A 15,923-nucleotide genomic window follows, 5' to 3' on the forward strand; every position below is an offset into this window, starting at 1 on the left:
GGATTAGTAGAGATGAGGTCTTTGTATGTTGCGCAGGCTGGTTTTGAACTCATAGGCTCAAGGAATCCTCCCACCTCAGCCTCCCAAAATGTCAGGATTATAGGTGTGAGCCACTGCACATTGCCAATATCCTCTTTCTAGCTATTTGAAACTATATAACATATTATTGTTAACTCTGGTAGTCCTCCTGTCATCCTCCAGTAGTATAGAACACTAGAACTTACTCCTCCTATGTAGCTGTAATTTTGTATTGGTTAACAAATCTTTCCTTATTTCCCTCTTAGCTCTCCTCCTTTCTAGCCTCTAGTATACTCTGTTTTTTTTTTTTTTTTTTTTTTTTTTTTTTTAATTTCTGTGATACCCACTTTTTTTAGATTCCACATAAGAATGAGAACATGTGGAGTTTAACTTTCTGTTCTTGGTTCATTTCACTTAACACAATATCCTCCAGTTCTATTCATGTTGCTGTGAATGACAGCATTTCATTATTTTTTATGGCTGAATGGTATTCCACTGTGTATGTATACCATATTTTCTTTAACCAAGCATCTGGTGTTGTACAACTAGGTTGATTTCAATAGGTTCACTCCATATCTTGGCTATTATGAATAGTGCTGCAATTAAACATGGGGGTGCAGAGGTCTCTGATATACTGATTTATTTTCCTCTGGATAAATGCCCATAATGGTATTGCTGAATTATGTGGTAGCTCTATTTGTAGTTGTTGTTGTTTTTTTTTTTTTTGAACATTCACACTGTTCTCCATAGTGGCTGCACTAGTTTACTTTCTCAAAACAGTGTATAAGAGTTCCCTTTGTTCCACATCCTTGCCACCATGTTATTTTCTGTCTTTTTGATCATAGCCATGCTAACTCTGGTGAGATAATACACTATTACAGTTTGATTTGCATTCTTCTGATGATTAGTGATGTCAAGCCCTTCTTCATATGTTTAGTGACTGTATGCCTTCTTTTGAGAAATGTCTGTTCAGATCATTTGCCAAGTTTTTAATCAGATTTTTTTTCTTTTTTTTTTTTTTTTGGGCTATTGAGATGTTTGAGTTCCTTGTATACTCTGGATGTTAATTCCCTTTCTCATTTGTTTATTTTTGCTTATGTTGCTTATGCTTTTGAGGTCTTATACATAAAATATTTTTCCAGACCAATGTCCTGAAGGATTTCCCCTGTTTTCTTCCAGTAGTTTTGTAGTTTTGGATCTTACATTTAGGTCTTAAATCCACTTGAGTTGATTTTTTAAACAGATGACAGGTAGTTTCATTCTTCTGCACATGGATATCTAGTTTTCCCAGTACCGTTTATTGAAGAGATTGTCCTTTACCCTATGAGTATTCTGGGTGACTTTGTCAAAAATCATTTGGCTGTATATGTGCAGATTAATTTCTGAGTTCACTATTCTGTTCCATTGGTCTATGTATCTGTTTTTATGACAGCACCATGCTGGTTTTGTTACTACAGCTTTGTAGTATGTTTTGAAATCTGGTAGTGTGATGTCTGCAGCTTTGTTCTTTTTGCTTAGGATTTTTTTTTTTTTTTTGTGGTTCCCTACAAATTTTAAGTTTTTTCCTATTTCTGTGAAGAATATCATTGGTAGTTTTGATAATAATTGCATTGAATCTGTAGATTGCTTTTGGTAGTATGGTCATTTTTACAATACTAATTCTTTCAATCCATGAGCATGGATGCAAATGTCTTTTCATTTTTTTTGACATTCACATTTTTATGACACTTCACATTTTTATGACACTTCACATTTTTATGAAGTGATTACTAATGATGAAGCTTACATAAGGTTTTATCAACATATGCATATGTGTTTATACAGATGTTTACACACAAAATAGGCTAAAGATTCAATTTCCTTCATCAGTGTTGTATGTTTTCCTTGTAGAGATCTTTCACCTCCTGGGTTAAACTCATTCCTTTGTTGTTGTTGTGTTTTTGTTTTTATTGTTGTTAAATTTATTCCTAATCATCGTATTTTCTTTGTAGCATTTGTAAATAGGATTGCCTTCTTGACTTTTTTTTTAGTTAGTTCACTATTTGTGTATAGATATGTTACTGATTTTTTTTTTTTTTTGAGATGGAGTTTCATTCTTGTTGCCCAGGCTGGAGTGCAGTGGCATGATCTTGGCTCACTACAACCTCTGCCTCCTGGGTTCAAGCGATTCTCCTGCCTCAGCCTCTTGAGTAGCTGGAATTATAGGCATGTGCCACCACACCCGGCTAATTTTGTATTTTTAGTAGGGATGGGGTTTCTCCATGTTGGTCAGGCTGGTCTCGCACTCCCAACCTCAGGGGATCCGCCTGCCTTGGCCTCCCAAAGTGCTGGGATTAGAGGTGTGAGCCACCATGCCTGGCCATTCAGGAGCATGTTGTTGAATTTTGATGTATTTGTATAGTATTTTTTGTTTAGTTTTCTTTTTGTGTTTTTATTTGAGAGACAAAGTCTTACTCTTGCCCAGGCTGAAGTGCAGTAGTGTGATCATAGCTGAAGCAATCCTCTTGCCTCAGCCTCCTGAGTAAATGGGAGTACAGGCATGTGCCACCATGCCTAGCTAATTTTTGAAATTGTTTGTAGAGACGGGATCTTGCTATATTTGCCCAGGCTGGTCTCGAACTCCTGGCCTCAACTGATCCTCTGGCCTTGGGTTCCCCAAATGCTGGGATTATAGGCATGAACCACTACATCTGGCCCATTTGTATAGTTTTAAATGTTTCTCTTGCTACTAGTTTCTAGTTTTATTCCACTGTGGTTAGGTAAGATACTTGTTATGATTTATGTTTTTTGAATTTTGTTTAGACTTGTTTTGTATCTTAACATATGGTCTATCTTGGAGAATGTTCCATGTGCTGATGAGAAAAATGTGTATTATCTCCAGCTGTTGATTGCAATGTTCTATAAATCTCTGTTAGGTACATTTGGTCCATGCTACAGTTTAAATTTGATGTTTCTTTGTTGGTTTTAGATCTAGATAAATCTGTCCAGTGCCAAGAGTGGGGTGTTGAAATCCCCATCTATTATTGATTGGAGTCTATATTTCTCTTTAGACCTAATGTTTGCTTTATAGATCTGGGTGCTCTCGTGTTGCCATCTGGAATTTTTTATTTCCTTACTTATCTTTTTGAGAATACTAAACCACATGGTGAGTTACAAATTTTTAAGTATAGGGAGAGTCTTTGGGGGTTTTCCGAGCCTACCTATTCAAATATGAAGAATTGATAACAATTTCCCAAAGTTAATTTATGTTAGTTATTGTGAAAATGATTATAGTTCTTTTTTATATGAAGCACTAGGGAAAAATTTGAGACTTTAAAAGTGATCTTCTTTCTAATGATGGGCAAATAAGATGCTTGAACCTGTTTCTAAATGAATGCAAATTACAAGTTTCAGTAGACTGAAAGTCTACTGAAACCATTTGAGTGGGCTACCTTGGATGTCCAGCCCAACTGAAACTTTAGATCACTGCTTCCCTCAGGTGACCTCTAACCACCACTTCATGAGAGATCCCAAGGAAGAACCACCCAGCTGAGCCCAGTCAGTGCACACATCATGAGAGAAATTACTATACTTTATTGAAATTATGGATAGGCATTATAGAAATAAATTATAGTTGGTATATTAAAACCATACTAGTCCATTTTAAAACATCTTATTTCAAAGTTGAGCACCGAAGGTTGAACATAATATTCCTTTTTGCTAGACCACAAGTTCTTCCAGGTAAGAAAATGAGCCTATTTAGTGTGGAATTTCCAGTTTTTAACAGAGTGGCTTGTACTTAGTAGGTGTTCAATAAACATTTGTTAAATGAATGACTCTTCCCTTCTATGCTACATTCAGTCCAATTTTTCTCCTCACTAAAATCTCTATTCTATTGCAGAGAGTTATTTTATAAACTGAATTCATCATACTATCCTCTGATTGCCAAAGAATGTGGTTCTGATGAGTGGACAAGTTTTAGCACATTTTTATGAAGTGATTAGTAATGCTGAAGCTTACATAAGGTTTTATCAACATTATACATATGCATATGTGTTTATACAGATGTTTACACACAAAACAGGCTAAAGATTCTTTAGCCTGATTTATTGACCCCATTGATTTAAACAACAATAATACAATTCATTTTTGCATTTGCTATGGACTAGGGGAAAAATTCATTTTTATAATAATTAAACAAGTGTTTGATAAGTAAGATTACAGGAGAAACATTTACATTTTAATGACAGTATTCTCAAATATTTTTGATGCCCTGTTAGCAAACAATTAAAATGGCCATTTTTAGTGTTTATTTATTCATAAAAGGGGGTTACCTTAATAGGGCTATTTGTTCAGACTTTGTTAGTATTTTCTTTCAAGTAGGTACTATATAATTCAATGTAAACCTTATAGCAACAGTAAGACATTATTGGGCAGGATCATGGCTTCATATGGGGAGCATAAGTTTTAGATCCCAAGGAGTCTAAATTCTAATGTAAGCTCCACCCCTCACTGATTGGTGATCACCGTCTAATTACTCAACCACTTTCCTCAGTTTCCTCAAATCTCATAGAGTTTGCAAGGTGCCTGCATTGTGTCTGGACATAGGAGGTGATCAACAGAAATTAGATCCCTTTGCTTCCCCTGCACTGGATACAGGATCAGTCTAGTTCTAGAACCAACTCCCTCCCTTCCATACAGCCTCCATTACTGATATCGCTAATAGGCAAGTATCAGAAAAAGGGGTTACCATAAGCTTAAAGCCTTTCTGATTATAAAATCACATCTGTCAGCTCACTCTTGACGCCTTCATTTTTTGTTTCTTCTAGTTTCAGTTTTACTTCTACTCTTGAAGCATTACCAAGTTGAATCCCTCCCTCCCTCCCTTCCTTCCTTCCTCCCTTCCTATATTTATTCATAGGGGCAAAACTGTCTTCTCTGGGCACAAAACAATAAATAGGAAAAATTATCTGCCTTATGGACTTTACATCCTAACGTGGGAGACAAACAGTGAACACATAAACAAGGACTGTAGTAAGATAGTGAAGGAAAACAAAGGAGGGTGCAGGAGTAGAGAGGGAGGGGGTATCATTAGATAGAATGGTCATGATGGGCCTCTCAGAGCCTGAATAAAGAGAAGGGCTTTATGCCTGCAAATATCTAAGGCAGAAAGAGAGTGGATGAGAAGCCCTGAGGCAGAAGCATACCTGTCCTAGAAGAAGCAAAGATGGATGTGGTTAAAGTGAGAAGAAGGGGGTGGGCTGAAAATACAGACCATGTCAGCCAGCATGGGCTAAGGATTGTTTTTAACTTTTTTGGAAAAAAAAATTGAACTTGCAGAAAACTTGTAAAAATGGTACAATTAACTTTTGTGTATGCGTCACCTAAATTAACTAATTATTAAATTTCTGCCACATTCAGACTATTTATCTAGCTATGTATATTATATACACATACACACTACCATTATCTGCTGAATTATTTGAGAATAATCTGCAGACCTTTTACTTCAAGATATTTCAGTGTATGTCTCTAAGAACAAGGATATTCTCTTTCATAATTCATAAAAATTTAACATTGTATAACACTATAATCTAAGACAGAGTTCATATTCAAATTTTATCCATTGTCCCAATAATGTCCTTTAAGAACCATTTTTCCCCCTCATCGGGGTCCAGTCCAGAATCCTACACAGACTGCATCTAACCACCATGTCTCTTTAGTCTCCTTTAGTCTGGAACAGATCCTCAGCTTTACTTTGTTTTTTATGACACTGCTCTTTTTGAAGAGTACAAGTCAATAGTTTGTAGAAAGTCCATCTGTTTGTGTTTGTCTATGGGTTTTGAATTTTATTCTAAATGTGATGAAATCCAGGGCGGAGTTCTGAGCAGGGAGTGATTCTACTTATGTTTTGTAGGTTCTATCTGGTTGCCACATGGCGAGTTGGAGCCCACAGAGGAGCAAGTGTGGAGGCAGGAAGGCTCGTGAAGAGTGTCTTGCTATCGTCCAGGTTAGAGTCCATGGAGGCATGGGCGGGAGAAAGAGTCAGCAGGGAGACCTTTCGAATGGTCAGATTTGGAATATGTGTAACAGAGTTTTCTGGTGAATTTAATGTATGGTGTGAGACGAAAAGAGACATGGCCGATTCTCTGAGCTACTATTTAAGCCTGAGCCCTGGTGAAGGGTGGTGCCATTGTTAGAGACAGGAGGAGGCTGTGGGTTGAGCAGAGGGTGTTTGTGTGTAGGTGACAGGAATCAAGTGTTTGGCTTTAGATTTGTTACATTTGAGATCTTTATGAGACATTAGTGTGGAAGTGATATGCAGGCAGTTGGAAATACATGTCTGGAATTCAGGTGAGAGACTGGGATTAGAAAACCAAACTACCTAAATCTCAGTACTGATAACAAGAATACCTACCTTTATTAAGCACCATTGATGTACTAGGTAATTTGGCAGGAGCTTTATATCTACGTAACACCCTCAAACGTAAAGAAATACAGTGATATTAGCATTAACAGCACAACTTTCCAAGATTCTTGCCACATCTGCCTCCTATAGATTCCACTCAGATACCTAGGTGTGAGTGCTGCAGGGCTGAATTGCATGGGCTTTTGGGTAAGTCTTGCTAACTGGGTGGTGCCTCTGCCCTGTACCTCTTCCTCTGAGTGTGCCTGTGTTTCTCCTGCTGTGCCCAGCTGGGCTGCTGCTTTTCCTAAGGAGCTTAGACTATTTGTCCTGGATGTTGCTGCCCAGCACTGCTGGGCGCTGGTGCTTTGCCTTCTCCTGCTGGGCCACACCACCAATGCCTTAGAGCCCCAGAGTGCCAAAAATTCACGGAGGCCTGTGGTGAAATGAGGGAGATGCCCGCTGCTCTTTTTGTATTATGCTATCTTACCTGACCTAAGCTGAGCCAAAGGGATTCTCCGCTGAGGCTGTGAACTCTCTGTAGGTGGATAAAACTATAACTCTGTGAGGTGGCCACGTTCCACCATGAGTACCTGCGAGGCAGAGAAGTCAGCTTGCTGAGAGGGAGAGGAGAAAGTGACTTTAGAGTCAGAAGATGAGATCCTAACAGCTTCCCAGGCTCCATTCCTGCCCTTGGGTTCCACAAGGTACCTCTGTGACCATAAAATAAATCCCTCCTTTCTCCCTTCATGCTGGAGATAGTCCAAATTCGATTTTGTTGACAAAACCAGTCTTGGCCAGTTATGCTCTCTAATGCTTGAGGGATCTATAATAAATTTTAAAGTCGGCGTGGTGGTTCATGCCTATAATCCCAGCACTTTGGGAGGCTGAGGGGGGCGGATTATGAGGTCAGGAGATTGAGACCATCCTGGCCAACATGATGAAACCCAGTCTGTACTAAAAATACAAAATGAGCCAGGTGTGGTGGCGGGCGCCTGTAATCCCAGCTACTCAGGAGGCTGCCGCAGAAGAATCACTTGAACTTGGGAGGTGGAGAGTGCAGTGAACCGAGATGGAGCCACTGCACTCCAGCCTGGCAACAGAGTGAGACTCTTGTCTCAAAAAAAAGAAATAAAATAAATACATAATAAAATAAATTTTAAAAGTCATGATATGAAAGAATACATGGTTGCTCCCTGTCACTGCTCTTCTCCATAAACACCTCAAGCATTGCCTGTAATCAGTGTTTCTATTAACTGTATACAACTTTCTTAATCATCTCTCTTCCACCCTTCTCTGTCACTTGCTCCACGTTCTCTTTCCCATTTCTGTCATTTTTATAGTTTTTTTTTGGACATCTTTTCATTATTTTTTCCCATGTTGCCTTTTTATTGAGCACCTGTGTAAAATTTCTCACAGCTCCTCTCACCTCTCACATTTGAAAACCATTTTAAGATCAGAGAGAAGGGCATTGCTCAATTGGGCCAATTTAAATCTGTCAGCCTTCATGGCAGACAGCCTATTCTCTTTCTTTTCTTCATTGTCTATTTCAAGCAATTCTGAGAAGGTAAGAATGCTATCATGGCCTGGGCTGAACGACGAGAAGGGATCTGTGGATAAGAGTTATGGTGATGATGTGAGCCCTGGAAGCCCAGTTTCCACACCACTTATATACAACCCCATCTATCAAAACATTTCAGAGTGTCCTTTCCCAAAGTTAGGTGCTCTCTACACTGGGACTGCGATTTGCCAAGCTGTATAATACATGACCAGCAATCACTAGCAAGAATTTCTCCATTAGCAGCTTTTCCTCAGAGTTCTTTCTGTCCCCAGTTTATCCCTAATTCCTGAAGTTATGTCCAGGGCAAATGGTTACTCACAAGTCAGGGTTATTTTTTTAGTAGGTGCTTTAAAGAATGTTTGCTGGATTTCCGGGGTGGCTGCAGTGAGGGATCCAGTAGGAAGCACCTGATATGCACAGGTTTTGCATTTGGTCTCATGCACTCTTCCAAGGAACCATGTGCACAGCACATCTCCCTCATAGATGTGAATAAACTATGCAGAACTGTGGCCGCGTCCTAAATTCTTGGATGTTCACAGGGGCATACATGCAAATTTCATTCTAGGAATAGCTCATAGGTTTGCCAGTTCCCAAAGGTGAAAATACAACTAACTATCCATCTTAGGTCCATTTCTGAGTAAGGTAGGTTGAGCACTAGGTTTGTATCAGGTCCTATGCTAAAAACTTTAAAATGCAACAAATTGAACCTCATAATGAATGTTGGAGGTATGAATTTCTTTTAGAATTCTTATTGTAAACATGAGGAAACTGAAGCTTAAGTAGAGCTTGGCACATCTAAGGCCACATAACTAGTAAAGTAGGTAGATTTAAACTCAAAACTGTCTACTCTACAGCCCATAATATTGACCACTATGGTATGCTGCCTCAAGGCAGAATATATAAAATAAATGACCATGCACAAATGAACCCTTCATAATGGCCTGCGGCTCAAAATGTAACCAGAATGCATTCCACATTTGTCATTTTGCTTTGTGAACGCTTCCTGTCCTATTGCCACCCTTCCTCCCAGCTCCCCAGGTATACTTTCCTAACCTCCAGATGTCATCCAGGTTTCCAATGTGACGGGATGCTAAGGATCGTGTATTGCAGGCTGCCCCAAATTGTTTCACTCCTTTTTCCTTTTCCTTTCCAAGAAGGAAGATGGACATTCATGAGCTGACTCAGGCCGAGAATCTTTCCCTTGCACTTAGGGTGAGCCAATCAATAGCTCTACTCACAGTCCTCACTGTGCTGATGACCAACCCTGCATTAATGGCATCGCTATTTAGCAGCACAAAAGAAGGGCTCACTAGAAAATAAATTTATTGTCCCTCTCCATCTCCCCCTTCAGTGAATCCCACCTTACTGCTTCCTGTTAGAAGGCTTTGGAAACCCTCTGGGTTATCAAATAGCACCATTTCCCTTGGTAGTGTTACATTATTGATTGAGATAATGTTCTGAAAATGTCATCTATGGCAGGTGCAATTCCTACTTGGTTAATTCATCTGTGGCTAGGTCTCGTATACTCAATCTGGTAGCAGAATGCTTTTTTTTTTTTTTTTCTTTCTGGAGTTGGAGTTTTCATTACTGAAATAAAAAATGGGTCAGAGAAATATTACCCATGAAGAACTCAGTTAGAAAATATTGCCCTGTTGCTTTCTTCCTGCTGAAGTTTGATAGACCTACTTTATTACATTGCAGTTGGCAGGACCAGTTTACTCAGTTGCTTTAATATCATTCCAAGGAGGCTGAGGGCAGCCATTCTGGCTTTGTAGAATGTTAGCGTATCCTGCTGGGTGCTGGACGCCCCAGTCTTCTTGTAAATCTGTAGCATGATCTTAAGGGAGGTGAGACACAAACACATCACCACCCCAAGCACATATTTCACTGGCAGGGAGCCATGACATAACCTTTTGGGTACAAAGGACAGCATATTATATTATTTAGTTGATAATATCAAATGGCATGCTTATTAGAGGTACTTGGGGGAAGAAGAGCAGAATTTTTTTTTTTTTTTTAAGTCTCGGTCTGTCACCCAGGCTAGAGTGCAGTAGCATGATCTCAGCTCACCGCAACCTCTGCCTCCTGGGTTCAAGCGATTCTCCTACCTCAGCCTCCCGTGTAGCTGGGATTACACGTGTGCGCCGCCGCACCTAGCTAATTTTTGTATTTTTAGTAGAGATGGTAGTTTCACCATGTTGGCCAGACTGGTCTCAAACTCCTGACCTCAAGGGATCTGCCCGCCTCAACCTTCCAAAGTGCTGGGTTTATAGGCGTGAGCCACTGTGCCCAGCCAAAGAGCAGTAAATTTAAAGGAAAATACCATCTAAATAATAACAATTGTTTGCATGTAACTTGTCCATTTGGAAGACATACAGAAAAGGGATAGAAGCAGAAAGAAACAATATGATGAGTTAGGTAGTGAAATAATAAAGAACTTTGAACTGCTCCTTGAACATCCCGATTACTTTCTCTGTGGAGGAGACATTGGTTCACATACAAATAGAACAGGGAGAAAATCTGCAGCAAGGTATCTTTGCTCAGAAAGGACAGCAGCAATCCAATACTGTGTTATTCCGGCTAACCCCAGACAATAGAATGCTGCCAATGCTACAAAATTAAAAATAAGACAAAAAATAAATCAGATAATAGGACTCTTAGGGTTGTGTCACTGTTGGGATTTTGGAGTTGAAGTTTCATTCCCAAAGAGCTGGAGTTCTGGGAATGAAGAGAGAATGATAAAGAATTATTTTTGACTTTTAAGCATACAAGTCAAATAGTCTATAGCACATGTCATTGTGCTATAGATTATTTGCATTCACTCAGCACAGAAACATCACTGGGTACTCAGTGACTATGTCACTTCATTCCTATTTTATGTTGTTCAGCTGACATGATTTTTTTTTTTTTTGCTCTGAACTACTGCATGTAAATAACCAACTGCAATGATTAAGCTTATTTCTTTAAGGAATGATTATGGCCAGGTGTGGTGGCTCATGCCTGTAATCCCAGCACTTTGGGAGGCTGAAGCGGGCAGATTGCTTGAGTCCAGGAGTTTAAGACCAGCCTGGGCAACATGGTGAAACCCTGTCTTCAGTCTCTACAAAAAACACACAAATTAGCTGGGCACCTGTAGTCCCAGCTACTTGGGGGCATCACTTGAACCCAGGAAGTCGAGACTGCAGTGAGCTGAGATTGCACCACTGCACTCCGGCCTGGGTGACAGAGTGAGACCCCGTCTCCAAAAACAAAAAGAAGAAAAAAAGAAAAGAAAGAAGAAATGATGTATGTTTACCCCAATCAGAATTTGATCCATTTAGTATTCTACCTAATACAAGTAACACTGCTTTCCTGTGCCTTTCGTTTATTTTCCTAACTTTTCTACTCTTTAGTATGTTTCTTGAACAAAGACCAACTTATGATCTCTTGATGTCTCTTTTTAAAGCCCAAGAAGTGAGACTTTGTTTTCAAAGCCAGAAAATACTGCCCTCCCAAATCCTCCCCACCAGGAGGAAGTTGTTACAGTTCATATTGCCTTAAAAAGAACTAGAGTGCAGGCTGCACGTCTTCAAGGGACCAAAGTTGTTACTAAAGACAGAACTTTGGGACAATACTAGTGGACAAGTCTTACAGATACTGATTTGTAACTGCTTAAAATTTTAAAAGAAAAAAATGACAGTAGTGCTATAGTTTTGAAAATCAGTGAATTTGTGGGCAGGTGGTATGACTTATCAGCAACCTTTAGGGATTTTATACAATCCCACCCTCCCACGACTCCCTTTCTTCTGCAGTTCTCAGTTCTTCCAGCAGGTGTCCCTATAATCACAGAACAGACATTCCACAGCATGGTATGTAACTTTATTTTTCTAGCGTAATAATTTAAAGTATTTACACACTGCACACTCACTGTTTTACACAGATACGTATTCATATATCTATGAACCACATCTAAAGGTTTCTTTGCAAAGACTCGACACACTGTGGGGGGGGGGGTTCCAAGCATAACAAAGAGGACAACAAGTTTTGAGTCTTTTAAAGACAGCCATGTGAAGCATCTGTGAAAACCAGTGTTTCCCCCGGTTTAAGCTCCCCCGGGAGACCTCTGAACAGCTACAGCCTATCCACATGTTGGCATGACCTGAAACTCTTCTAGCTAAGGTTTCAAGAACCAACATGTGCAAGCAGCATTTTTTTTCTAGAAATCTCAGGAGAAAATAAACCTGGCCCTTATGTAGAGAAGTACATCTATTTGTAATCTGTGGGGACTGTTTTACAGGGACACCGATTATAAGGGGAGAATAGCAAAATACACTATTACTAGTGATGCAGGGTGCTTTGAAGTGTCACTTCCAGCTACATATGGCAAAATAACCCAATCTTCATTTCCCAACTATCAGTAAGGGTGGTTTTGTAATTTTCCCTGTAAATAGCAAAGGTATATTTATTAATCATATACACTCTAAACCCAGATCCTATAGAAATTTCTTCTATTGCTTTTACTTCACTTTCGTATTATTTGCACAAAAATAGTGGTTAAAGTATCCTCTGTATTTTTCCTCACTTGTACTACTCAATTATAAAACAAATTATCAACAATAGCTTCTGAATTTGGTACATGGCTCCACAGGTGAACAAAAAAAGCCACAGTTCAGAGCTGATGGTCAGTCAGTCCCTAGTCCAGCTTCTGTAAAAGAAAGGTGGGTTTACGTTTCAACTCTCTACAGTTGAATCTCTATAAGAAACAGATGCCTTCCTTATTTTCCCAAACTGCCCAAGATTATTCCTATAAACACAAGGTAGAGGTTTGCCATCTCTACATGAATTCACAACTCCACTCTGTGACTGGATGGCACATCAGTTCACTAAGAAATAAAACTTTACAAAACGACGTCCTCTTTTTCCTGCCAGTCTGGGCCTCTGGCAGTGTCACTGATCAATAGGACATGGCAAAAGTAACTACCTGGAGACCTAAAACTAAGCATAATCTTGGCATAAACTACTACCGTATTTAAAGTTCATACCTTTTATTTCTGTTTAGGTAAACTTATCAATAAATTATTAAAGCACAAACTGTATCACTTCTTGTTGGAACCAAAGATTTCCATCTAGATATAACAATAGAAATCTACCTATCCTGGAGTTAACTTTCTCAGATTACTGTTCCTGCCTTTTGCTGTTCTTTTCCTTTTCCAAGGGGGTGCCAACAATGGAATGGAAAAGGCAAGGAGAGATCATACTTTATAGAAATTTCTCCAAGTTACAATGAGCAACTAAATCATATTCAATTACAGGTGTGAAGAGGGAGAGTACCTGACTTCAGAGACCACCTGGAAAGCAGCACAATGCTTAGTTAACAAGAATATCTGGATTAAGCAGTGCCGAAGTGGCCACACACTGAGTCAGGCCAAGGAAGCTTTTCTGTCATTGCTGCCCCACTCTGTTCCACTTTGCATGCAGACACATCAAAGACTGTGATGAAGATCATGGTGGACAAGGAAGAATGAAAAACTTTGTGATGGGATCTGGGCCTCTACATTAGAGAAAGAACCCAGTTCTTTGGATTCGTAAGGTGAGGTTGAGGAGGGCTTACTGGAGGTGGAGACAGGGAGAGCTGTGTGTTTCTGGGTTTGACAGCCAAGAAAAGGTTAAGATCAGGGGCTTGCGCCAGTCATACAGATTAAAAAAAGAGCAAGGCATGATAATTACTAAATGTATAGTTTCATGTTTTAACACAGAAGAGTCAGAGGAAAAACTGACCATTTAAAAAGAGGCATGGGATGAGAAAAAGTCTGGGAGTTTCTGAGGTCTAGCAAGATGCCTGGTACTTATCTACGAAAACTGCCATCACTACACCCTTTTGACCTACAAGAACAACAGTTTCTGTGGTTCAACCTAATACACTGTATGGGCTCAAATATATAACAATTAGAATTGAGAGTAATCAGAATACCAGTAATACCCTCCGTTCTGAAAAAGTAACAGCTGTTAGACCGGAAGAGAGCTTCTGAAGATCAGTGTTTAAGAGTCAAAGCACCTGTAAGGGAGAGTTAACGATCCTTTCAAATCAAGTGAGGGCAGAAGGGTGAGGGCATAGTTCAAAGGAACAAGGCAGCTCCACCGGAAGGTGGCGAGTAAAAGCTGCACACCGTGGCAAATCAGTAGCAATGGGAAAGGGCAGGAGGGTATAGCCAAGAATAGCTACAAACAACTGGTCACTTCAAAGGAAACGCTGCGTATGGGTGTCTGTGTATATGTACTACACATATTAACCAAGCACACACATAAATATTTAATATATAAAAAATAAAGTGCTTTCTAACAGGTCCCTGGGCAGGGACATTATAAAACATTTCACAAAACTGCAAAACAAAATTGATACAATCAAAGAACACTACATCCAACATATGTGAAAACAGCCAAACACAATATGTACAATCTGGTGGGTGTCCCAGGACAAACGTCCTGTCATATACATGGTATATACATATATACTCTTTTACTCAATATATTATGACAATACATATTTTAAAATTTTGTTATAGACAAAAAATAAAAAACCAAAACAAAAGACAACCCCTACAAAAACACGATAAGGATCAAGCATGTGAGTCCTAGACTGACAGACAATTCACTGCCTCCACGGGGAGTACCATTGCCACTGCTGGGGAAAATGTGCCAGCGTTCCTTCCTCGGGTGCAGGGCCTCCACGTCCTCCAAGGCACTGTGGGCTGCGGCGGTAAAGTTGGCATCACCAGTGGTGAGCAGGTCGAAGACACAGGACTGGAAATAGATGTCCTTCACTGGCATCTTCTCATGGCATTGAGTGTTGGCAGTCTCCAGTGTGTAGCCAGGCCAGGCCTGCACCAAGGAGGTGCGAGGCAGGCTGTGTCCCAGGATGGCAGACACCTGGCCCTGCCCATCATCGATGCGTTCACTCACGGGGCAGCCATTCATGCACAGCTGCAGGTCCTGGCTCTCCTCGTAAGACATGGCCAGGTCTTCAGGCATACGGATGGCAAGGGTCAGGTAGCGACCCACTTGCCGTACAAACACTGTGGTCCCTATATAGAGGGCGTGCATCTCCACATAGTGGCCACTCTCCCTCTCCACAATACGCAGGCTCTTGGCATCGCCGTCCCCACCACTGGTGGTGCCATCCACAAAGGCAGCTGGTAGGTCATCTGTCACAGCTTGGTAGACTTTCTGATCTGTACACTCATGGTGGGCTTTGAAGATAATAGTGATCTGTGGGAAGGAGCATGTACAAGGTTTAACAGAATGGGAGGGAAGCAGAATGGGGTAACACTCTGTAGCAAGAGCTCCCATCCATTTTGAAGTTGAATGGCTTAAGGCAGTATCTCCAAAATGGACCCAACTGCTTGTACCTCAAAAATGGGTATCACTTGCAGAAAACATTTTTTAAAGTCCCATATATTTAGAATTAAAATTTAACATAAATCCAGACAACGTACATCAAGACAAAACTTTTTTACTTTCCTAAGAGAAAGAGCGTGAGCGAGCGGTGTTGCTATCAGAATATAGGCTTCCTTTCTTTTTGTTTTTGTTTTAAGTGATGGGGTCCACTCTCTTGCCCAGGCTACAGTGCGGTGGCATATTCATAGCTCACTGCAACATTCAACTCCTGGGCTCAAAGGGCATTCCCACCTCAGCCTCCTGAGTCCACAGGACTAAGGGCATATGCCACCATGCCTGGCTGATTTAAAAAACTTCAAAGTGATGGGGTTGGTGGGGGGCTGGACGGGGGGAGGGAGGCGGCAGAGGTCGGGGGTTCCTCGCTATGTTGCCCAGGCTGATCTTGAACTCCTGGCCTCAAGTGATCCTCCCACCATCATCTCCCAGAGTGCTGGGATTACAGGCATGAGCCACTGTGCCAGGCCAGATTATGGGCAATTTTTATTGATGATTTATATCTTGTCTCCTTCCACAGTGGATGAGTCA

General features: G+C 40.4%; 1 protein-coding gene across 2 annotated transcripts in view; it reads right to left on the bottom strand.

The window, feature by feature from the left end:
* Positions 1 to 721: 721 nt before the first annotated feature.
* The window catches only part of RGMB (repulsive guidance molecule BMP co-receptor b), a 40,006-nt gene continuing 24,804 nt past the window's right edge, over positions 722 to 15,923 (bottom strand). For both annotated transcript variants that reach the window (XM_050794402.1, XM_050794401.1), the window contains exon 5: positions 722 to 15,209. In XM_050794402.1, coding sequence (XP_050650359.1) covers positions 14,541 to 15,209 — 669 coding nt within the window. In that variant the 3' untranslated portion in view covers positions 722 to 14,540. The remainder of the gene's footprint in view (positions 15,210 to 15,923) is intronic.

This window comes from Macaca thibetana, chromosome 6 (assembly GCF_024542745.1).
Source record: "Macaca thibetana thibetana isolate TM-01 chromosome 6, ASM2454274v1, whole genome shotgun sequence".
Taxonomy (NCBI): Eukaryota; Metazoa; Chordata; class Mammalia; order Primates; family Cercopithecidae; genus Macaca; species Macaca thibetana.